At 46.7% G+C, this 25,651-nt stretch overlaps 1 protein-coding gene across 1 annotated transcript; it reads left to right on the top strand.

Moving 5' to 3' along the window:
• The first annotated feature begins 1,517 nt into the window (after window positions 1–1,517).
• Window positions 1,518–25,263, top strand: LOC131825511 (uncharacterized). Its single transcript, XM_059165015.1, has 6 exons — window positions 1,518–1,586; window positions 7,429–7,502; window positions 15,301–15,433; window positions 17,458–17,777; window positions 22,497–22,703; window positions 24,552–25,263. Exons 1-6 carry the CDS (start codon window positions 1,518–1,520, stop codon window positions 24,664–24,666), a joined length of 918 nt encoding a protein of 305 aa, XP_059020998.1. The 3' UTR covers window positions 24,667–25,263.
• Window positions 25,264–25,651: the final 388 nt, after the last annotated feature.

The raw sequence follows: 25,651 nt of genomic DNA, 5'->3' as shown, positions 1-25,651 counted from the left end.
GAGTCCCTCTTGAGCTGAGCTTGAGCTTCAGGGAAGGTAGGTTCACCTTCCCTGAAGGATGGGTCCTGAGCAACACCACAGCCCTATTAGTGTGGGGAAGACATGGCTTTTGCGTAGGCAACAAACTAGACTGACTCTAGACTAGGCATTGTTTTTTTTATACTGTTCCATCGAACTGAATTCTTCACCATTGCTATGAATTACTTGAGAGGTGTGTTGGCAAATGGAACCGCTCAGATTCCTTCCTTCCTCTTCCTCCCTTCCTCTCCCTCTCCCTTTCTTTCTTTCTCTCTCCCTCCCTCGCTCCCTCTCTCTCTTTTTCTTCCTTCTTTCCTTCCTGCCTTCCTTCCTTCTTCCCCCCTTCCCTCCTTTCCTCTCTCTCCCCCTTTCTTTCTTTCTTTCTTTCTTTCTTTCTTTCTTTCTCTTTTCTTTCTTTCTCGTTCTTTTTTTCTTTCTTTCTTTCTCTCTTTGTTTTCCTTCCTTCCTTCCTTCCTTTCCTTCTTTCTTTCCCATGCTTTGGAAATTACTCCTGAGACTGAAAAAGAATAATTTGTGTCATGCCAGGTTTTTCTTTTTTCTTTCTTTATTTTTTTTTTAATTTTTAATTTTTTAAAATAAACATATATTTTTATCCCCAGGGGTACAGGTCTGTGAATCACCAGGTTTACACACTTCACAGCACTCACCAAAGCACATACCCTCCCCAACGTTCATAATCCCACCCCCCCTTCTCCCAACCCCCCTCCCCCCAGCAACCCTCAGTTTGTTTTGTGAGATTAAGAGTCACTTATGGTTTGTCTCCCTTCCAATCCCATCTTGTTTCATTGATTCTTCTTCTACCCACTTAAGCCCCCATGTTGCATCACCACTTCCTCATATCAGGGAGATCATATGATAGTTGTCTTTCTCTGCTTGACTTATTTCGCTAAGCATGATATGAAGTCAGGAAATGACAGATGCTGGCGAGGATGTGGAGAAAGGGGAACCCTCCTACACTGTTGGTGGGAATGCAAGATGGTACAGCCACTCTGGAAAACAGCATGGAGGTTCCTCAAAATGTTGAAAATAGAACTGTCCTATGACCCAGCAATTGCACTATTGGGTATTTACCCTAAAGATACAAATGTAGTGATCCAAAGGGGCACGTGTACCCGAATGTTTATAGCAGCAATGTCCACAATAGCCAAACTATGGAAAGAACCTAGATGTCCATCAACAGATGAATGGGTCAAGAAGATGTGGTATATATACACAATGGAATACTATGCAGCCATCAAAAGAAATGAAATCTTGCCATTTGCGACAACATGGATGGATCTTTATTTATTTTTAAGGCAACTTAAAAGACTCACAGTCCCTAGTGTTGTAAAGCTCTGGAGCAACTGGAAATCTCACACATTAAACAGGTAGAAGTATAAATGGGTATAAATATTCTGAGACCCTTTTGGATAGTATCTATTAAAGCAAAACTTGTGCTATGACTTTGCAATTTCACTCCCAGGAATTCCCAGAGAAAGATGGGCAAGAACATGCAGGAGAATGACCCTAGCCGCTTCCCTCACAACCAGCCCAAACTGGAAAACCAGGTAGAAACTGGCAAAGCCAGCATTTCGAAGCCAGATGTGTTTGCTTCTAAGTCCTGGACTGCCTCAAACAGGACAATTCGGACTTATATTTTTAAAAGGTGAATTCCAACTCATTTTATAGTTAAAGTTGTTGAAGCCTGTAGGTAGTCATGATTTTTAGCTGCACCAAAAAAAAAAAAAAAGAAAGAAAAGAAAAGGCATAATTGAAGAAAAGCTTGACCACTTAACCCTTTATGAAGAAATGTGACTTTCAAAGGTTTGGAAGAAGTCCTTCAAGTTGAGCTTTTTATCAGCTTGATTCATTTTTCTCCTTTTGCTAATTTTGGACTTCACTTCATTAACTTTCCCTTGAATTTAAGTTTAACACCTTTCACTAATCCTAATAAAATAATAGAACAAGTTCAGACAGGCTCACTATTAAGTCAGTAGACAATGACTAAGTAATTCCTTCATGAAGTACTTTCTTTGTATCTCTTTGCCATACTTATCAGAGATGGGTCGACAGTACCTCAAACATCTCCTACACCAGTTAACCCAGGAAACCTGAAAATGGTTAGCTATCTCCTCTGGGGCCTGTGAAATCTGGTGCTTAAGGTTTTAGACCTTCAAATCTGAAACACCAGGATCAAATTCTGGCTTTATCATTTTCAGTGATATGACTTTGCGCAAGTTATTTAACTTCCCTGGAATCCACCCCCCCTTTGTAAGATTTTTATTTATTTATTTGACAGAGAGAGAGAAGGCGCATAAGCAGGGGGGGCGGCAGGCAGAGGGAGAGAGAGAAGCAGGCTTCCTGCTGAGCAGGGACCCCCCAATGTGGGGCTAGAACCCAGGACCCTGGGATCCCGACCTAGGCCAAAGGCAGATAGCTAACTGACAGAGCCACCCAGCATCCCTGAAATCTGATTTCCTTATCATTAAAATGAGACCACCACCACCTATTACCCTTGGGTTTAGAAGAGGTAGGAATGAAGTAAATCATGTAAAACACTGTATATACTTCAGCATATAACACAGTTAACTCTTACTAATACCTGGCACAAATCCACGCTGCCTGGTACTGTTTCTTACTCAAGTGTTCACTCCAGGTATTTGCATGGAGGGCCTGTTACGTGCAGAACGCTCTGAGGGACACAGGGACCAATCCTTCCAGCATGTCAAAATGAAATAACTTTATTCTGGAATTCATTCTAAAGCTATTTAGTGTGCATCTAAAAACGCCAGCCGCTGTATCAGGTATGGGGAAGCAGGGGCAAATAAAGCAAGTCCGCAGACTCCTGAAGCTTATACCCTCACTGGAGGAAAGAGACAATAAATGACAAATGATGGCACAAAGGCACAAGACGGTCAGAGTTCGTGGAGAAGGTAAGGCAGGTGTACGTGACACAGAGTATCTGAGGAACCCATGATGGATTTTGCAAAACCTCCTGCTCCTCGTCCTTTCTGTCCGGACCTTTCGGACTGATGAATGGCCCACAGAGCCACAGCAGCCATGTTGGGTGATAACACGGAACCTGGGCGCGTGAGCTGGAAGGGCCCCCGATCTGAGGTGTCCTTCTGCCCCAGCTCGTCCCGCATGAGCCACTGCTATTTTGTGTTTTTGTGGCACTGAGAGCCAAGCTTAATAGTAACCAACACAATTACTTACTCTCTTCTGAGGACATTTCTGCTTTCATCCTGATCAGATATGGAAGTCTGGAAGAAATTCAGGATTTGATTCATAAAAGAGAGAATGAACAGAGACTATAGAGAAAATGGCAGAGACAAAGAACTAGTAAAAATTTGGACTTACTTTCTATGTATATTTTAAAAGTATTAAGTTGCAAGGCTTCATTCATATTATTTATAAACATTCCAGTAACTTTATGGATTATCTACCTGAAGCCTCACTCTAAAGACAAACCCAGTGGCCAAGCACCTTCTCAAAAACATGAAAACCAAGATTTAAACCCAGGCGTGTGCAAGCCTTGAGCCCAAACTCCCAACCCTTCCCTCAAACTGTCTCTAGGGTCCACAGGAAAATAGAGAAAACAAACAGGAAAAACAGAGGCACATATGACAGGAAGTTCTGATAAATATGGTCTACCAATAAAAGGGGACAAGAGAAAGAAGAACGGTGAAAATAAAGAATTGGTCGAAGATCCACCTCCATGGTCTTGGTGGTGTCTAGTTCTAGTTTTGTGCCTAGAGGCAATCAGATTTGTAAATTCTTGTAACTTGAAAGCACCACCCCGACTGGGATTCCCCAGTTAGGGAAGAAAGCTCTCATGCTTTGCTGTATAGCACGCTCAGGTATGGTTCTAAGACCAAGACCTGCCCACTGTCTGCTTTTTCTTTTTTTCAAAATAAAGTTTTTTTTTTTTAAAGATTTTATTTATTTATTTGACAGAGAGAGATTACAAGTAGGCTGAGAGGCAGGCAGAGAGAGAGAGGAGGAAGCAGGCTCCCCGCTGAGCAGAGAGCCCGATGCGGGACTCGATCCCAGGACTCTGGGATCATGACCTGAGCCGAAGGCAGCGGCTTAACCCACTGAGCCACCCAGGCGCCCCCAAAATAAAGTTTTATTGGTACAAAACCACTTCTTTCATTTATGGATTAGCTATGGCTGATTCTGCATTTCAATGGCAAAGACGGGTAGTTGTGACAGAGACATTAAAAGCCTGAAGTATTTACCATCTGGCCCTTTACGGAGAAGTTTGCAAAACTCTGCTCTATGGTGTGGCTACTATTCAAAGATCTTCCTAGTTGCATAACACCAGCTCTCCTCTGACAGTAAAGCTAAAACCTCAGGAAGATGTTCAAAAATACCCATTTCCAGGATTTTTTTTTCTACTTCTGAACATACAGATTCAGGAGGAGTGCTGGACTTGTATACCCTTTAAAAAATTTTTTTTTAGATTTTATTTATTTATTTATTTATGAGAGAGAGTGCACACGCACCCAAAGAGCGCGGGGTGGGGGGGAGTGGAGACAGGGAGAGAAAGAGGGTGAAGCAGATTCCCCATTGAGCAGGGGGCCCAATGTAGGGCTCGATCCCAGGACCCTGAGATCATAACCTGAGCCCGACAGATGTTTAGTTGACTGAGTCACCCAGGCGCCCCAAGACCTCTGTATTCTAATGAAAACTTGAATTAAATGCTCAGCAAAACCACATAATGTAGAAACTTGAGGAATCCCTACATTGTATAACCGAAACTAATGTAACATTGTGTGTCAACTATACCCAAATTTTAAAAAGAAGGAAAAAAATGCTCAGCACATTCGAACCCCATTGCACTCTCCTCCTGTGTGTGAGCGACCGGTCTGTATTCCAGGAGGCCCCTCCTGAACATTTTTAGTGCATGACTTCGTGCATGCCTGCTACTTTGCTTAAAAATATGACTGTAGCTTTAATTAAATTTAAATCTACCGGATTCTTGTTTTATCAAGTCACAATAAACTAAGTGAGGGAAAATGGGGAAACTTGCCGTGAGGAGGATGGTTTTAGACCGCAATTGGTAAATAGAGTGAAAAAGAGAATCTTGGCTCCGTTCTTGAACTGGCAGGAAAATGCGGCAATTGCATTACTCAGCGGGTAAATGTAATGTCTTCACACACGTATTCTCAGAGGGGAGAACCCGGGGTTTTAATCATCTGGTAATGTGCTTTCAGTGAATCATGTAGGTTTGTCAAAAGCTCTAAGTGAACCATGGTTCTATCTCTTAGTGTCTTTGGGGGCCAGCTCTATTGGTCCTCCACAGCACTAGCAACTTTAAACAGAGAGGACAGGAAGGAAGGGAAGTTGTCCTTCTAGAGAAGTCCTGAGAACCAGGTGCTGGCCCAGGTGTTTGGGAAAGAACTAGGTGAAGGATTTCAGACACAGCCTATAACCCTAGGTTCCCTGAAGCTGCCTGTTGAACAGCAAGGGTGAAGAAGCTGGAATGTTTCACATTTTCCTGGGTTCCTGATAGGAAACCATTCTTGATAAATTGTGCTTTCTGGGGTGTCTGGGTTGGTTGAGCGACTGCCTTCAGCTCAGGTCATGGGCCAAGGGGGAAGGGGCAGAGGAAGAAGGAGAAGCAGGCTCCCCACTGAACAGGGAGCCTGACAAGAGCCTGCCTTTCCCTCTTCCTCTACCCCTTCCCCCTTGTGCTCTCTCTTTCAAATGGATAAAGAAAATCTTTAAAAGATTTTTTTTAAATATTTTATTTAATTATTCGACAGAGAGAGAACCCAAGTAGGCAGAGAGGCAGGCAGAGAGAGAGGAGGAAGCAGGCTCCTTGCTGAGCAGAGAGCCCAATGTGGGGCTTGATCCCAGGACCCTGAGATTATGACCTGAGCCGAAGGCAGAGGCTTAACCCACTGAGCCACCCAGGCTCCCCTAAAAGAATTTTTTTTAAAGATTTTATTTATTTATTTATTTGATAAAGAAATAGAGACAGTGAGAGAGGGAACACAAGCAGGGGAAGTGGGAGAGGGCGAAGTAGGCTCCCCAACGACTCAGGAGCCCGATGCAGGGTTCCATCTCAGGACCCTGAATCATGAGCTGAGCTGAAGGCAGCTGCTTAACCGACTGAGCCACCCAGGAGCCCCTAAAAAAAATTTTTTTTAGTTAAAAAAAAAATAGTAATGAGAGAAAGTTTAAAAGAAAGTGTGGTTTCCGGGCTTGGGTCACAGTGGCCACACATTTTTTGATGCCTGACGCGATGTGATGCTTTTCCCGGGGAATTTAAGCCACTTGTCCTTTCTGGTTCCTCTTGACTTCAGAGGCATCAGCCCAGGCTTTGTGGGAGGGCGGGGATCCCTGTGGATTACTCACTGGATGGACGATGCCGGGCCTGTTTCTAAGCCCAGCTGGGCTATCCCATGTCACCTAGCATGATCTCAGCAAAACCCTCCTCTGTCATCTCGTGCGCTTGGAAATTGAAAGTCATTTTCAATTCGTTAACCCTGGTCTCTGCCTAAGGAAATGAGGAACACAGGGTGAGGAAGAGGAGAGGCTTTTGGAGTAAGACAGGCTTGGGTCTGAACATCGGTTCTGCGCCTTACTGGCCGCATGACCAGCAGTCAGTTACTTAGCAATTGTGAAATTGGGGTGACAATACCCACCTCCCAGTCTTGCCCAAAGGATTAGATGAGGAAACTTACAAAGAGGACTTAGCTCAGACCATTAGGAGAGATGTTGGTGAATAAGAATAAAGTTGCCGGGGCACCTGGGTGGCTCAGTGGATTAAATAAAGCCTCTGCCTTCGGCTCAGGTCATGATCCCAGGGTCCTGGGATCAAGCCCGGCATTGGGCTCTCTGCTCAGCAGGGAGCCTGCTTCCTCCTCTCTCCGCTTGCCTCTCTGCCTACTTGTGATCTCTGTCAAATAAATAAAAATCTTTAAAAATTTTTTAAAAATTAAAAAAAAAAAAGAATAAAGTTGCCACCTAGAAGCCATGAAAGAAAAATATCAATGAGGCAAGAGAAATAGAGCAAGAAACATCCCCAGATAAGTCACAGAAAAATAAATAAAAATGGCTCTTACTCGTACTAAAAGATGTTTGGCCTCACTTGTAATAAGAAAAACGCAAGTCAGAACTGTACAAGGATATCATTTTTCACCTATCAAGTTGGCAAAGATCCAGTTCAAAAATTTCACGACGTGTTCCGTAATAAATAGTGGAATTAGGTACTCTCCTACAATGCTGGCAGGGGCGCCAAATGGTACAACCCTTTGGGGAGCTCGTTGGCAATCCCTATCAAAATTATAAATGCATTTACTTTTTTTACTCAGCAATTCACTCCTGAGAATTATTTTTACAGCTACACTTAAGCCAGCATGAAGTAAAGTGACGGTTAAACCCCATTATTGATTGCAGAGCTGTGTGCACGTGAGCGGGAGGCTGGGGATACCCGAGCGTCCGTTTAGAGAGGAGCAGAGAAACAAGGCATGGTACGTCCACACAGGGTTACACAGCTGTGAAAAGGAGAATGCTGCTCTCCATGCCCTGTGGAAACACCCCAGGGAAGCTGTTAAGTGAAAAAAGGCAGAAGGCAAAGTAATCCATACAGTCCCCTAATTTCTTTGTAAGAAGGAGAGAAATAAGATTATAGCTGTAGTTGTTTATATTTTCCAAAAAATAAATTCCAGCAGGTTAAATTAGAAACTAGAAAGAGCGGTCTCGGACACAAGTGTCAAGGTGGGGAACTGGCTGGGTAGGGTCAGGAGTTAAAACAAGACTGCATTTTATTTTATATTTATTTTTGAGCCATGGGAACCTATCACCGACTTGAAGAATACAATCAAAATAAAGAAAATACCGGGCGCCTGGGTGGCTCAGTGGGTGAAGCCTCTGCCTTCGGCTCAGGTCATGATCCCAGAGTCCTGGGATCGAGTCCCGCATCAGGCTTTCTGCTCAGCAGGGAGCCTGCTTCCTCCTCTATCTCTGCCTGCCTCTCTGCCTACTTGTGATCTCGCAGTCAAATAAACAAATATAAAGAAAGAAAGAAAATGCCAAATAGCTTCCAAAATTAATAAGTGCTTCCAAAATCAGTGAGAACTCATATTTAAATTCTCTGTCATCCTGAATATATTTATGGCCCCACGCTGTGTGCTGAGCCTGAGGACAGGGCGCGCTTTGGACAGGGAGTTAAATGCCTAGTTTTTTAACCAAAGCCATTAATAAATGAATGAGCTTGCTGCTTTCGAGTATGGAAAAATGATCCCTAGCTGAGTCTATCAACAACAAAGAACCAAGGGATGACAGGAAACAATGAACAATGAAATTTTCATTGTAGGAATGGGAAGTAGAAAGCAGACCACTGAAGTAAGAGCTCAGTGACCTAAAAGGGGGAAAGAAAAAGAAGGAACTCTAAATGTATTCCTTCTCTGAATTCTATAGAATACTTTGATCCACCTTCCTTTCGGGGATTTACACTTGAAACTGAAAGCCAAATACAACAGCACAGTTCTCCCCACAGGCCCTTAGCTGCCCCATCATGTCAAACCTGTTAGGTCAAAGACCATGTTTCTCCCCAGAACTTTCAACTGCTTCCTTGTCATTAGCCCCCTAGGAAGAGCAGGGGCAGTGGGGGTGCGCGGGCGGGCGATCACTCCAGACAGATGACTGATAAAATGACTTCTATGCCAAGAAACCAATAAAAATTTGTTCATCCATGCTTATACTTCCTGGATCCACAATAATTTATACAAAAATGCCATCTCCCTACTCTGGGGTGCCTGATTTATAGATTGGGCATCTGTTTCATATAAAGGACCCCGAATGGAACAACAATCCGTGTTCTAACAAAACAGAGCACTCATTTCATAAATCACTTTCAACCTATCAGATATCTCACACTGAATTTCTTTTAAATCCAGGCCTATTTTTCTTTTCCTCAGAGCTTGTCCCGCATGCTGCTATCAGCAGCAGCAGAACACACACACACTTCAAGCTTTTAAAAGGCTACAAAGTAGCCAGAGCACCTCTAGTCAGTCTATTTCTCTTTTGTTTAAACTGTAATAAGACCCTTTTAGAAATGTTTCCAGGAGGAAATATTTAAAATTGTCTGTATTCTCTGAGAGCCGCTAGCCGAGGGATTTGCAAATATAGGGCACCTACACTGTGTCCCTCCCTGTGCCCTTGCCCACAGCAGATGTTACTAAGGGACCAGTTCTCACCCACCACACTTGCTTGACATCCGTCCTGCAGGTCCTCTCAGCCCCAGGTCCCAGGTGACCTCTATGAAGGCGCAGCAATGGAACCATCCAATCCCATCACATTTCAAGTAACAGGACTGAACCACAGAAGGGGAAGGAGATTGCCACAGTCCCACGGGGAGTGGACGGTGGACCTCCACCACATTCCTCAGTCCTGAGTCCTAGTATTGTCCTTCATCTGCACGAACACGACTTGTACTTGGAAGGTCAGATATGAGCTGGTTTTGTGCGTGTGCATGTGCATGCACAGTTTTGTTTTCCAGCAGAACTCTTCTTTTTCGAAAGAAACCCTTAGACACCAAAATGATTCTCATTAGCTCTGTTTTTCAAATAAAGAATTTACTAATCACTCCAATACAAATGATTCAGAAGCTCCTGGCAGCCTGCCACTCTAAATATCATTTTGTTTAAGCAATAATCTTCTTTTCCCATCAAATATGCTTCCTCCTCAGTGAAGAAGGGATAATTGTTATTAAACAGGAAATTACTTTTCATGTGGGCTCGCACAAAGAACTGTGTGATGAGCCTGGATGCGTAGACACTACCCTCCATCACTGTTACACAACGACATGGTAAAGCAACAGTGGCTCTTTCATCAATTTGTTACATTGTTTATTAAATTTCAACGGGGTTTCGTTTTTTATTTTGTCTTCAACCGAAATCTCTTAGAATGACGGAATGTCAGAGCCAGATGGGACTTCACAATACATCTGATCAAACAACTGTAGGAAAGCAGCAGAGTCCCAGAAAAGATTTGCCCACGGTAACAGAACGAGGGCCAGGTCACCTAATTCTAAGCTCCTTCTAACTCCTTATCCCACAACCTTGAGATCCGAATGAGCAATTCCCTGTCTAGCAGGTAATCCAAAACATACTGAGTTCTCTAATCAACGCTTCTCAAACTGTAATGTGCATACGAACCACCTGGGGATCTTATTAAAAGACAAGATTCATGTTACCTAGGGCTGAGATGAGCCTCCAATTCTGCATTTCTAACAGCTCCCAGCTGACACCGATGATGCCTGATACTCCAACAGTCCTTGGTTTAGTCAAAAGACAATCCTCGGGTTCTAGTGGAGAATCTTCACTGGAGCCTCAGTCTAACAAGCCACATAAGACCATCGTGTCAATCAGGTTATCTCAGGTTGTTGGAAACTGACATACAGTTAATACAGGAATGAAGCTTGGGGGAAGACTGACTAATCAAATGAATTGGATTTGGTAAGGTAAAGAAGGAGGCAAATTCATTTCTCGCACTGCTCTTTTCCCATCTTCTCTATGTTTTGTTTTGTTTTCCCTACCCTACCTCAGATCATTCTCTAGGGCAGATTCTATGGCTTGTTTAGGAACATTCAAGTATGAAAAATCTCAATTTGGGGTGTTAAAATGTCCAATGTAGTTTTAATATCAAAACTTTAGTTTTTCATCCAATTCAAATGTTTCTCCCCACCGGCTCAGACCTAACTCCAGATAGGGAAATCAGAATGAGTTGTTGTTTCTCTTTGTGTTGCCTCTAATTGTCACCACTTTCGGCTACTTCTGAACTCCACAGAGCCGGAGCAGGAACCGAGAGGAGTTGATAGAAGGAAACAATATGGTCTTATGGAGCTGGGGACATAAAATCCCAAACACTGGCTCCTTCCTTTATGGGGGCAGAAACTCACTTCCTCCTGGGGCACCTGGGTGGCTCAGTCAGTTAGGTGTCTGCCTTCAGCCCAGGTCATGATCTCTGGGTCCTGGGATCAGGTTCCACATCGGGCTCCTTGCTCTTCAGGGAGTCTGCCTCTCCTCTTGTTCTCTTTCTCTTTTAAATGAATAGGTAAAATCTTAAAAAAAAAAAAAAAAAAAAAAAAAAAAAAGAAAGAAAGAAAGAAATTCACTTTCTCCCCACTCCAAAACAAGGGACCTATGACAGTGTCCTATTTCCTTAGTCACTCACAGCTGATGTATCCCCCAGTATGTTCTGGTGGTACACAGACCATGGTGCCACTTCAGCCCCTGTCTTCTTCAGAGTGGAATTCTTTAAGGAGATTCAATTAAATTTATTAAGGCCGGGGCGCCTGGGTGGCTCAGTGGGTTAAAGCCTCGGCCTCCAGCTCAGGTCATGATCTCAGGGTCCTGGGATCAAGCCCTACATTAGGCTCTCTGCTCAGAAGGGAGCCTGTTTCCCCCTCTCTCTCTCTGCCTGCCTCTCTGCCTACTTGTGAACTCTCTGCCAAATAAACAAATAAAATGTTAAAAAAAAAATTTTAACAAGGCCAGTGAGGCATCCACACTCTTGGCTCAAATCTCACTCTATATGTTTTGCCAGAAGGAATGGTCTCTTAGCCTCTCAATGTTTAGGCTTTTCCATGTAAGTCAGGTTCTAGGCTCCACAAACTCCAGGAGAAACTGGTCAAGCCTTTCTCAGAACATTTTCACTGTGTGCCAGTAGGGGATATTCTGCCCTATTTTCCCAATCTCATAAAGAACTGTATACCATAGAATGTTAATCTCTGTGTCTTAAGACCCTAGAAGTGTACATTGAAGCTTGATTCCTGAATACAGAATGGCTTTGTATTTCTAATAAAACCATGCTAATCTTACTAAAGTTGTTTAGATGGTACTGAATGCTTCTTCCAATTTAGTTAATAACAGCAGTTGAGAACCTACTAATTTGTAAGCTCTCGTTAGAGTTAACACCTTAAAATTGTTATGAATTAATGATAAAAGTACTATTGGAATTCTAGTAGGTGATACTGTAATTTTTCCCCATAAAAATGCATTATGTGTATTATATCAAATGTTAATCTTTTGGTATATTCATATAGGGAAATATCTATCTATATGTTATTATAGAAAGAAATCCATGATAGATTTAGTGAAAAAATGTTTCTAGAACAGACTATCAGCAGTATGTACAGTATGTATGTGTATATATAGTTTATAATATTAACAAAAATGATGATTCAGATTATGAGAGCTTTTGCTTTCTAATCTATTCTTTTCTGTATTTCTGACTTTTTAAAAAACTCTATTATACTGCCTTTATATTCAGAAAAAAAAAAAAAAGATTATTAAGAAACACAGGAGTGCCTGGCTGACTCAGATGGGAAAGCATTCGACTCTTGATCTCGGGGTCACGAGTTCAGGCCCCACACTGGATGACAAGATTACTTAAAAATAAATAAATCTGAAAAAAAAAAAACAAAAACAAAAAACAAAAACAAATAATGGTGCCATGGGGTTAAATCTCTGTTTTTTTCCTTTGTAGGCATCTTTTGTAAGACCCTATACTACGCTAGATTAGCCTATCCAATGAAAATAGAATGTAAGCCACAGATAACATCTGATTCTAGGGTTCAACTATATTCAAACCAAAAAAAAAGGAAAAAATATTCTAGTAATTATACATTTTATTTAACCCAATATTTATCTAACAGATTATAATTTTAGTATATAATCAATATAATATCACTGAGATATATTCAAACTTTTTTCCCCTAAAGCTTCGAAATCTTCTGTATACTTTATACAGTATATCTCAATAAGGTTTGTGGTTAAATGTTCTAGACAGTGTGGTTTTAGGTATCTGTTTGCCATCCTCTTACATAATAATAGGAAAGGCAATTCTGTTTCGGGGTAATTTCCCACTTGCTTTTTTTAGTTCAGACAGTTCCTTAAATCAGTAAACAACAACAGCAACAACAATGACCAAAAAAAAGCCCCCAAAAAACTAACAAAAAAAGAAACAAAGGAAAACATGCCCAGAAGTTAAGAGTGATTATTTTGGGGCGAGGATCTTTAATTTACAGGTTTTTAATTTTTAAAGTTGTCTGATTCTGTTACACTGAATGTGTATTATGTCAGTAATCTTTAAAAAACTACCATTGCTGGAGTTTTGTTTGCTTCAAGAAACCACTGCTTTAAGGGATGTCTTTTTGGGGCACCTGGCTGGCTCAGTTGGTAGAGCATAGGACTCTTGATCTCAGGGTCATAATTTCAAACCCCAAATCAGACAGGAGCCTACTCAAAAAATAAAATAAAATTAAATTAAATTAAATGCTATAAAAAAGGGAGTCCTTTTTCTCATCAAATACACCTTGAGTGAACCCTCACCTCTCATCCTTATCTCATTCATTCTCTACTGCTGACAGGAGAGGTCAAAAGTCAGCATCTCCAGTAGCTACAACTTTCCCTTTCCCCTGGAAGGAGTGGCAGAGAGCTGGCAGTAAAAGCCCACACTTATCAGAGATCAATGACTAAAATTATTATCAAGCTTCTCTGAATAATAAAATGACATACCTGAAAGGTATGACTAATTCTGAAGAGTTACTTCTCCTCTCCCCACCCCCACTCCCATTCTTTTACTGATGTATTTATTGGGGGGGATGAAGGAGAGAGAGAGAGAATCTCAAGCAGACTCCCCAAGGAGCATGGAACCTGACACAGGGCTCCATCTCGTGACCCTGAGATCATGACCTCAGTGAAAATCACAAGTCCAACGCTTAACCAGCTGAGGCACCCAAGTTCCCCCCAACCCCATTTTTGCAGCAGTACTGCCAACGAAATATTTTTATTCCCTGCCCATCAATGAGAAGGACGGGCTGCAGTGTAGACATCATTGCACAGAGTAAGCAGGGGGCCTAGGTATGTGTGTGTCTGGGCTTCCATTTTTTCACCTGTAAAATGGAAATCATAATATACAGCTTCCTTCAGGGGTGCCTGGGTGGCTCAGCTGCTTAAGCATCTTACTCTTGATTTCCTCTCAGGTTGTGATCTCAGGGTCCTGGGATCAATCCCCATGTTGGGCTCCATGCTCAGGAGGGTATCTGCTAGAGATTCCCTCTCTTCCTCTGTCCTTCCCTTGCTTTTCCACTCTAAATAAACAAATCTTTTTTTTTTTTTTTCTTTAAGATTTTATTTATTTAGGGGTGCCTCAGTGGCTCAGTGGGTTAAAGCCTCTGCCTTTAGCTCCAGTCATGATCCCAGGGTCGGGGGATCGAGCCCCACATCAGGCCCTCTACTCAGCAGGGAGCCAGCTTTCTGCCCCCCAACTCGCCCCACCTGCCTCTCTGCCTACTTGTGATCTCTGTCTGTCAAATAAATAAATAAAATCTTTTTAAAAATTTATTTATTTATTTATTTGACAGAGAGATAGAGCCAGAGAGCACATGCAAGGGGAATAGCAGAGGGAGAAGGAGAAACAGGTTCCCCACTGAACAGAGACCCCAAGATAGGGCTCAATCCCAGGACCCTGAGATCATGACCTGAGTTGAAGGCAGATGCTTAACTTACTGAGCCACCCAGGCATCCCTAAATAAATAAAACTTTAGGGCACCTGGATGGTTCGGTCAGTTAAGCATCTGCCTTCGGCTTGGGTCCTGATCACAGGGTCCTGAGATCAAATCCATCAGGTTTATGCTAAGCGGGGAGTCAGCTTCTCCCTCTCCCTTTCTCTCAAATAAATAGATAAAATCTTCAAAAAAAATCTTTTAAAAAATTATATATATATATATATATATATATATATATATACACATATATATATATATACACACATATACAACTTACTTCAAAAGATTGTATCATCATTTGAATTCTTGATAATATTGTATTGTTAATTTGTATCAAGTATCCTATAGATAGAGCAAAAACGCACATATTCTAAGTGTCAAGGAAAACGAATCTTCACAAATTAGAAATAATGACATCACCTAGATCAGGACACAGAGCTCCCTCAGTGCCTCAGTAGTTTCCTTCCAGTCCCTATGACTTTTTAATTGCTATGCCACCAACACATTTAGTGGATTAAAACAACACAGATGTATCGACTCAGTTTCCAGGGGTCAGGGTCTGAGCACGGCTTCACAAGATCTTCTGCTCCCACCTCACAAGGTGGTTGGTCATCAAGGTGTCTGCCAGGGCTTGCGTCTCATCTGAGGCGTGAGCTCATTTGGGTTGTTGGCTGAAGCAGTGCCCCACCGCTGTATAACCCAGGTCGTCGTTTTTTGCTTTCTTATTGGCCAGATACCACTCTCAGTTCCTACAGGTTGCCGGTAGTTCTCGCCACGTGGCCTCCAGGAGCAGTTCAGACTGTCGCTTCCTTCCAGGCCAACCACTGCTTGGCTCTCAGACTTCTGGCTCTGACCTCTAAGGGCTCTTTAAAGAACTCCTCTGATTGGGTCAGCCCATCCAGGACAATGCATGTGGTTAGAGATCTGGATTACAGGAGTACTAGTCCATCAAATCACAGGTTCCCCTGGTATTTAGGGGGCAGGGTTACGCAAGGGAGTAACACCACCGGCAGAGATTACATGGCTACCTTAGGATTCTGTCCCCCACGTGGTTGTTGCAGGGTTCTTGTGTTGCTGAGTCCGAGCAGCTCGTGGACCCAAAAAGGTGAAGTGATAGTTTATTCAGGGAAGGTGAGAACAGAAAGAAATCTTTCTGGAGTGAGAGGAATACTTTCATGGTCGCCAAATGATGTCGTTCTGGAATGTTGGTGAGGTCCAGAGCTGACTGCCAAAAAAAAAAATTTCTTGAGACATCTTCAGTGCAAAAGTGTGGTTTTATGAGAGTTTGAGGACGGGACCTGTAGGCAGAAAGAACTATACTGGGGTCCTGAACAGGGGCCCATTATATACTTTCAAGTTGAGAGGGAGTTAGGGAATAGTGAAAGTCTCCAGGGAATTTTGGAAGCAAGTTTTCCAGGACCTTGAGGGGTTGGTGTTGTTTTATTTATTTTATTTACATTTATGACTGTCTAATAAAGCCTGAGTCATGAGACCCTTCAGATGTGTATGTATACTTGGGGGATGATTGCCAACATGTATCTTGCGGGGGTAGAGATAAAGAAAGTTTCCAAAGGAGTTTTTAAATGTTAAAGTAGTCTTACAGGGTCCTGAGGTCAGGGTTAAGATTGCCTTTTGCCTTAGCAAAGTGTCAACATCCTGGCAGCTGAGTCCCCAGAGGAATGTCACTCTGCCTGTTTCAAGGACTTGTCAAAGGGCTGTAGGTAGTAAGGAAATGAAATAATTTTTCCTTCTGCCTTTGATTCCCACATCACCATCCTCTATAGGTAACCGCTATCTGATGTCTGAGGGGTTTTACCTATTTTTGAACTTTATAAAAATAGGATCATGCAGTAGACCTCCTGTGTCTGGCTTCCTCTGCTCAACATTCTGTTTCTGGAATCCACTCCTTCTTCTGTATGTGGCTACAGACGGTTCATTTGCACAGCTGCCCGAGCGAATATGCCACAATTCATTTACCACTGAGAACTGATGGGCATCTGGGTAGTTCCTATTTGGGGGCTGTTATTAATGGTGCTGCTATGAATATTCCAGGACATGTCTTTGGGTGAACACCTGGTCACTTCTCTGTTGGGTACATACCGAGGAGTACAGTTGCTGGGTCATAGTTTGCATGTGTTCACCTTGGGAGAAACTGATCATTTTCTGAAGTGGCTTTACCAAGCTGTATACCCCACCAGCAGTGTTAGAATATTCCTTATGACTGTCTTGAGGGTGAGAAAATACGGTCATGATAGAGAACACAGGACATGGGGCACCTGGGTGGCTCAGGGGGTTAAGCCTCTGCCTTCAGCTCAGGTCATGATCTCAGGGTCCTGGGATTGAGCCCCGGATGGGGCTCTCTCCTCAGCAGGGAGCCTGCTTCCCCCTCTCTCTCTCTGGCTGCCTCTCTGTCTACTTGTGATCTCTGTCTGTCAAATAAATAAATAAAATCTTAAAAAAAAAAGAAAAGAAAAAAAGGAACATAGGACAGGACCTGGGGAACAGAGATGACAAAATAAAAGTCAGTCTTCTCGAGAGAAATTAACCTTGAGTGTGATTTTTCTGTTACACTGGTGAAGTCTTTAAGGTATTGTTGGGCTGGCAGGAAGGGCTACCAAAGATGGCGAAAATTCCCGCCACAAGACCTGAACTCGGACAGGAGAACAAAGGACCAAGATGGCGAAAGTTCCCGCCACACCACCTGAGCTCGGACAGGAGAACAAAGGACCAAGATGGCGAAAGTTCCCGCCACACCACCTGAGCTCGGACAGGAGAACAAAGGCCCAAGCAGGAACCTGAGACCCCCGCCCTGGGCTCCTGTGGACCAATGGGATCCCGATGAGCAGGAGGGATATCCAAATAAGGGAAACTTGCCAAAAGACCCCTGAGCTTTCCCCAAGACCCCTTAAAAGCCCCCTCCTCCCTGCCTTGGGCGCGACTTCCCCCACTCTGCTTTCCAGAGTTGCGGAACCTCGCCCGAGGGTGCCCACCTCCTCCCGGTGCAACTTTCTCGGCTCCCCTTCACCTGGGCCCTGAAACTTCACCGGAGAGAACCTTTAATAAACCTTGCCTTACACTCACTTTGCCTGGTGTTGTGTTTATCTCGTCGGAAAAACCTTACATTTGGTGCCGAAACCCGGGAGGAGATTGAGCCCCCACCCCAGTGGGGAGGCTCTCTCCTTTCCCTAGCCGGACTGGACCTGCCTTTCCGAACGCCACTTCTGAAGCCGTGGTGAGTTTCCCCGATTCTGCGCCCCCTTCCGGAAAGCCCTGCCTTAATCGCGGCCGCGTCAGGGCGGACCCCGCCGGTCACCAGGTGACCTCCGTGACTCCGAGAGGCTGGGAGACGTCCCTACCTCTACGGCAGTCGATACAGTTTTTCCTCAACCCAGTGGTGGACGAGGGGACGCCTTCCTCCAGCCCTCGGGTTGCCTGGCAACGAATCATGGGGACCTCCCAATCCAAATTCGATTCTAAAACACCCCTAGGGTGCCTGCTGGACAATCTTAAGACCCTGGAACTGGACCAGGACTTGCGTAGGCGACGTCTCATACATTATTGTACCGTCGCTTGGCCGCAATACCAATTAGACAATCGGTCCCAGTGGCCTCCGGAAGGCACATTTGACTATCAGATTCTCATGGACCTAGGCAACTTCTGCAAACGCCAGTGCAAATGGGTCGAGGTCCCTTATGTCCAGGCTTTCTGGACCCTGCGCTCTCGCCCCTCCCTCTGCTCTCACTGCTCCACCTCTCAGGTCCTCCTGGCCCGCTCCCCTCCCCCTACCCTGCCACCCACTGCTCCTAAAGACCTGGACCTCTCCTCCCCGTCTCTCCTCTCTGATTCTCCCCTCTCTGAACCTCCGGAGAGCTTTACCCACCCGCCGACGAGAGGGGCCCCGGCTCCTCTGCCTCCTCCTCCTTATCGCGATCCCCCACCCCAAGGCCCCTCTCTCCCTACGCCCCCTAATCCTCCCGCCGCTCCAATCACCCCCCTTTCGGTCCCTTCCACCCCCTCCACCCTTTCCACCCCTTCCACCTCGACTCCCGTCTCATCCCCTCAACCCCCAAAACCTGAGTCTGCTCCTGATGCGGCCCCCCCGGAACCTTCCCCTACATCCCCTCCAGCCTCCCCTCCCATCTCCACCCGCACTAGGGCTCGAAAACCCTCCCCTGAGTTAGTCTGCCCCCTAAGGGAGGTTGCTGGAGCTGAGGGAGTTGTTCGAGTTCATGCGCCCTTCTCTCTACAGGACCTTTCCCAAATTGAGAAGCGTTTGGGCTCCTTTTCGGCCAGTCCTGATAACTATATTAAAGAATTCCAATATCTGGTCCAAGCCTATGACCTCACCTGGCATGATTTACATGTGGTCCAGACCACCACCCTCACCACAGAGGAGAGGGAACGCATCCAGGCTGCTGCCCGGGAGCACGCAGACCAGGTCCATCTCACTGATGCTGCCATGCCAGTTGGGGCCCAGGCAGTCCCAGCCGTAGAACCAGGTTGGGATTATCAGGATGGCCAAGATGGCCGCCGGCGCCGCGACCGCATGGTCCAATGTCTCATAGCTGGCATGCGGGCAGCTTCTAATAAGGCCGTGAATTATGACAAGATCAGGGAGATTGTCCAGGCCCCTGACGAAAATCCCGCTATGTTTCTTAACCGATTGACTGAGGCCTTAACCCAGTACACTCGCTTGGATCCTGCCTCCCCTGCGGGGGCCACGGTACTGGCTACTCATTTTATTTCTCAATCGGCGCCGGATATACGGAAAAAGTTAAAGAAGGCTGAGGAGGGCCCTCAGACCCCCATTTCTGACTTGGTGAAAATGGCATTTAAGGTTTTTAATTCCCGTGAGGAGGCGGCTGAGCTTAAACGACAAGCCAGACTCCAGCAAAAGGTTCAGTTGCAGACCCAAGCCTTGGTAGCAGCCCTGCGGCCGGCCGGCTCTGGGAGCCAGCAGAGAGGGGCAACCAACCGCACCCCCCCGGGGACCTGTTTCAAATGCGGGGCCGAGGGACACTGGGCTCGCCAGTGCCCCAATCCAAAGCCGCCAACTCGGCCTTGCCCTCAATGCCATTTGATGGGCCACTGGAAATCCGACTGCCCTAACCTCGGGGTATCTTCGGCGCCTCAACGTGGGGGACCCCCCGAGACAGTAAGTCCGGCCTTTCAACTGCTTGGATTGGAGGACGACTGACGAAGCCCAGACTCGGCCACCCCTCTCACCCAGGCCGAGCCCAGGGTTACGCTCCAGGTAGCGGGTAAGTCCATCTCTTTTTTGCTGGACACGGGGGCTACCTACTCTGTTCTGCCTTCCTACTCGGGACTTACTCGAACCTCACCAATTACTGTTATGGGGATCGATGGGACCTCCTCCAACCCTAGGGTGACCCTTCCCCTTACCTGTAGCCTGGATGGGTTCCCTTTCTCCCACTCGTTCCTAGTCATTCCTTCCTGCCCGGTCCCTCTACTGGGTAGGGACATTCTCCGGAAACTGAGGGCAACTATCTGTCTCTCACCTTCTTCTCCTCCCTCCACCTCAACCCGTCTCATCTTACACCTCTCCACTCCCTCGACCCCCGCTCCAGATGACCTACCTACTGTAGACCCTCAGGTGTGGGACATCTCTGAGCCCATCATCGCTTCCCACCTTACCCCGGTTAAAGTACAGCTTAAGGATAACTCTAAGTTTCCCTCTCGAGCTCAGTTTCCTATTTCCTTAGCCCACCGCCGGGGCCTGAAACCTATCATAGAACGGCTTAAACGTCAGGGACTCCTGATCCCCATCAGTTCCCCCTGTAACACCCCATCCTCCCAGTACGCAGGCCCTCAGGGGCTTATCGACTGGTGCAAGACCTTAGGCTTATTAATGAGGCCGTGGTCCCCCTCCACCCAGTTGTTCCTAACCCCTACACCCTATTGTCTCGCGTTCCTCCAAACACCTCTCACTTCACTGTACTGGACCTAAAAGATGCCTTTTTCACTATCCCCCTGCACCCTGATTCTTACTTTCTCTTTGCCTTCACCTGGGAGGATCCCGACACACACGTTTCTGGACAACTAACTTGGACTGTCCTACCCCAGGGGTTCAGGGATAGCCCCCACATTTTCGGCCAGGCCTTGACTACAGATTTACAGCAGTGCGCCCTTAAGGCCAGCACTCTACTACAGTATGTGGATGACCTCCTCCTCTGTAGCCCCTCCCTCTCGGTCTCCCAAGACGACACTTCCACCCTACTTAATTTCCTGGGGGCCAAGGGATATCGAGTCACCCCCTCTAAAGCCCAATTGTGTGCCCCTTCGGTTACCTATCTGGGCATACTCCTGACTCCCACTTCTAAGTCCCTTACTGGGGACCGCATAAGACTCCTCCAAGAACTCCAACCTCCCCAAACGGCGGATGAGATACTATCTTTTCTTGGGTTGGTCGGGTTCTTTAGACATTGGATTCCAAATTTCTCTATCCTGGCCCGTCCTCTGTACCAGGCAGCTAAAGAGACCCCCCAGGGTCCCCTGACTGATCCCACTTCAATCCGTCAGTCATTCCTTAAGCTGAGAGACCGCCTTACCACCAGGCCAGTTTTAGCCCTACCTGATATCTCTAAACCGTTCCATCTCTACACCGATGAGCGCTCCGGCTCTGCCACCGGCCTCCTAACACAACAGGTGGGACCTACGCATAGGGCTATAGCCTACCTATCCAAGCAACTGGATGCCACCGCCCGGGGATGGCAACCTTGCCTCAGAGCCCTAGCGGCAGCCGCTTCTCTTACAAAGGAGGCCCTTAAACTTACCTTAGGGCAGCCTATCACGGTCTACTCTCCCCACCGACTCACAGACCTCCTTAGCCACCGATCTCTGGCCCATCTGACTCCTTCCCGTCTTCAACTATTCCATCTGCTATTTCTAGAAAACTCTTATATCTCTCTCTCTACCTCCCCCCGCTTAAACCCCGCGACTTTACTACCTATACCCTCACCCACCCCGGAACCTGTTCACTCCTGCCTACAACTTATAGAAGACCTCACTCCTCCCCATCCCGGTCTCTCTGATCAACCACTATCCAACCCTGACCGCGTGCTCTTCGTAGATGGCAGCTCCCTCCTGGCCTCAGATGGCCAGAGGCACGCTGCTTATGCTGTAGTCACTATGGATGCGGTATTAGAGACAGCTCCCCTCCCAATCGGAACCACTTCCCAGAAGGCTGAACTCGTAGCTCTCACCAGGGCATTACACCTGTCGAAGGGACAACGAGTCACCATTTACACTGACTCTAAATATGCCTACCTCATAACTCACACACACTCTGCTCTTTGGCAAGAACGGGGGTTCCTAACTACCAAGGGCACCCCTATAGCTAATGGACCCCTCATTGCCAAGTTGCTTGAGGCCCTTAGTCTGCCCACTGAGGTAGCAATTGTCCACTGCCGAGGCCACCAAACAACCAGGGATCTGGTCTCCCTGGGCAACAACAGGGCAGACTCAGTGGCCAGACAAACGGCCCTAAGTACCCCTGTGTCTCCTATCCTCTTTCTTAACACCCCTCACCAGCCTTCCTACTCTACAGAGGAAACACAAGCCCTCCAGGCACGGGGAGGAAAAATTGGAGATAAAGGGTGGATCTACATTCAGGACAGGATTGCCCTGCCAGGCAATCTGGCGCACACCCTAATTACTGACATCCACCGATCCCTCCATATTGGCCCAAAGGCTCTCCACCAATTTCTTCAGCCATTGTTCTATCATCCTTCCTTATCTAAAGTAATTGAAGTTGTCCACAGGGCTTGCAAAACCTGTTCCGCTGTGAATTCACAAGGAGGAATCCGCAGACCCGGGCCTAACCATCAGCTCCGAGGGCATCAGCCCGGGGAAGACTGGCAACTGGACTTCACTCATATGCCTCGCCATAAAACCTTTCGCTACCTATTAACCTTGGTTGATACGTTCACAGGTTGGATCGAGGCATACCCTACGGCTCGAGAAACAGCAGATGTAGTGGCTACAATACTCATCGAGCACATCATCCCGAGGTTTGGATTGCCCCGGACCCTCCAGTCAGACAACGGACCTGCCTTCATCTCCAGTGTAACCCAGCAGGTAGCGGAGAGCCTCAACATAACCTGGAAACTTCACATCCCATACCACCCACAGTCATCGGGTAAGGTAGAAAGGGCCAACGGGCTGCTGAAAGCCCAACTCACCAAACTTACCCTAGAGACCCGTCTTTCCTGGCCCACACTTCTGCCCCTGGCTCTCACCAGACTCCGAGCTACGCCCCGCGGGCCTTCGGGCTTAAGCCCATTCGAATTACTATACGGCCGGCCCTTTCTTATAAATCATAGCCTTCCGGCCATCTCCCCACCTCTTTTATCCTATTTACCTTATCTTACTCTCCTCCGAGCTCTCTTAAGGGCTCACGCTGACACTGTCATTCCAGCCCCTAACGACCATGCTTCTGAAGGGGGTATACGAGATCTATCCCCTGGGGACCAGGTCCTCCTCAAAAGCTTGCGGCCAGACTCCTTACAAACTCCGTGGACTGGGCCTTATACAGTTGTCCTTACCACCCCAACTGCTGCAAAACTGTTGGGGCACTCTGCATGGGTACATATCAACAATCTCAAGCGGGCACCCACAGAGACTAATTGGACCTCCCAGATGGCAGGCCCCACCAAACTCCGCTTGGTTAGGGCCCCTTCTCATATTCCTTCTAATCCAGACAAGCCAGGCGGAATCATGTGAGTCTAGCTGCATGAGGGGTTCAGGTACTTCTCGCCATTTTTCAGCCTTTACTTATATGCCTGCAACCTGCTACCGGGGAAAGGAACCGACAACCTGTACGTATGACCAGAAAACCTATTGGGTCTCCGACCTTGTGACAGCCAAACGAGGTATTGCCCCCTGCAACATCTACCCCAGGTCTGGAAAAGTGTGCTGGACCTATCTGGGTCAGGTCGGCCTCTCCGATGGGGGCGGGGTCCAGGACCAGGCTAGCCGTGAGCACATTAAAACAGCAGTCAGGGACATGACTAAACGACTCCAACCCCCCAACGACCTGGTCTATAAGGGCATTAATCTCGGTAGCATCCAAAAATCCCCTACCACTGAACAACTGACAGTGGCCCTCCTGAACTCTAGTTACAGCCTATGGCGTAATGTGTCGAAAAACGGTGACAGTGACTGCTGGATCTGTTTCCCTTTTTCAACACGTTCTAACATTGTAGGGATACCCCTCCCTATGGATTGGCCACTCCCCAACTCCACGACCACAAATAGCACGGTTCATATTGGCCCCATTGGGGAAAACATACCTATTATTAATGTGTCCTCCCCCCTCACCACGGCAGCTGCCAACATCACTAACTCCTCCCTCCCGTATTGTACTCCCTCGGGAATATTTCTCTCGTGCCCTCAGGGAATCTATCGCTGTCTGACCACTAACGACTCCCTGGGCTGTATATTCATCCTATTATCTCCTTCTACCACCATTTACTCTGAATCCCAGCTGCTATCCATCCTATTCCCCCAACACCGTGAAGAAAGGGCCGTCTTCCTCCCATTCATAATAGGGGCAGGGGTAGCCATAGGGGTGGCAACTGGGACAGCAGGGATAGGAACCTCCATAGACTTTTATTACAAACTCTCCCAAGCTCTGAATGATGATATGGAACGGGTTGCTGACTCCCTCACAGCCCTACAGACCCAGGTCACCAGCCTGGCAGCCTTAGCTCTACAGAACCGACGGGCCTTAGACCTTCTGACCGCCGAAAAAGGGGGGACCTGCCTATTCTTAAATGAAGAATGTTGTTACTTTGTTAACCAATCAGGTATAGTTACTTCCAAGATCAAAGAACTCAGGGATCGGATCCAAGCACGGCGGCGAGACACGTCCTCTTGGGGCCTGGACCCCTACAACTGGGTAACCTGGCTGCTCCCTCTGGCGGGACCTGTATGCATAATCCTCCTTCTAATCTCAGTTGCTCCCTGTCTTTTCCGGTACTTGCAGGGTCGCCTACAAGAACTTGCCCGAGTATCCGTCAATCAACTCCTCCTCCAGCCCTACTCTCGCCTGCCCACTTCCGACTACCCTTATGACGACGCCCCCTGTCAGCAGGAAGTAGCCAGAACCGAGTCGACGCCCCTGACACCATTATATTAAGCAAAAGGTCGGAATGTTGGGCTGGCAGGAAGGGCTACCAAAGATGGCGAAAATTCCCGCCACAAGACCTGAACTCGGACAGGAGAACAAAGGACCAAGATGGCGAAAGTTCCCGCCACACCACCTGAGCTCGGACAGGAGAACAAAGGACCAAGATGGCGAAAGTTCCCGCCACACCACCTGAGCTCGGACAGGAGAACAAAGGACCAAGATGGCGAAAGTTCCCGCCACACCACCTGAGCTCGGACAGGAGAACAAAGGCCCAAGCAGGAACCTGAGACCCCCGCCCTGGGCTCCTGTGGACCAATGGGATCCCGATGAGCAGGAGGGATATCCAAATAAGGGAAACTTGCCAAAAGACGCCTGAGCTTTCCCCAAGACCCCTTAAAAGCCCCCTCCTCCCTGCCTTGGGCGCGACTTCCCCCACTCTGCTTTCCAGAGTTGCGGAACCTCGCCCGAGGGTGCCCACCTCCTCCCGGTGCAACTTTCTCGGCTCCCCTTCACCTGGGCCCTGAAACTTCACCGGAGAGAACCTTTAATAAACCTTGCCTTACACTCACTTTGCCTGGTGTTGTGTTTATCTCGTCGGAAAAACCTTACAGGTATGTGTGTGTCCAGCTACGAGTGTCCCTAGTGCTTGGCCCAAATGTATTAAAGAGCCCAGGATACACATCAGTGTGGAATGGTTTCCTGATCAAGAACAGCTCCTTGAGACTTGCATTTACCCTCCTTCCCCCGGGCTCCTGAACCAAGGCACTGAGTGAGAGCTCCCAAGGGGGTCAGAGATGAATTGCTCAGAACTGCAATTAGTCTGTATGGGCCTCATGGAGAGGGTAGTGTCTTTGAACTGGAAGCCAGGTAGCAAGATTAAGACCATGCACCATGGAGCTCTTGCATACCGCCGTTATTTTTAGAGCAAGGGACACTCAGGTTGTGTCTTCCCAAGA

Source organism: Mustela lutreola, chromosome 2 (assembly GCF_030435805.1).
Source record: "Mustela lutreola isolate mMusLut2 chromosome 2, mMusLut2.pri, whole genome shotgun sequence".
Taxonomy (NCBI): domain Eukaryota; kingdom Metazoa; phylum Chordata; class Mammalia; order Carnivora; family Mustelidae; genus Mustela; species Mustela lutreola.
Note: the sequence above shows the minus strand (reverse complement) of the source record. Positions and strands in the feature narration are given on the sequence as shown.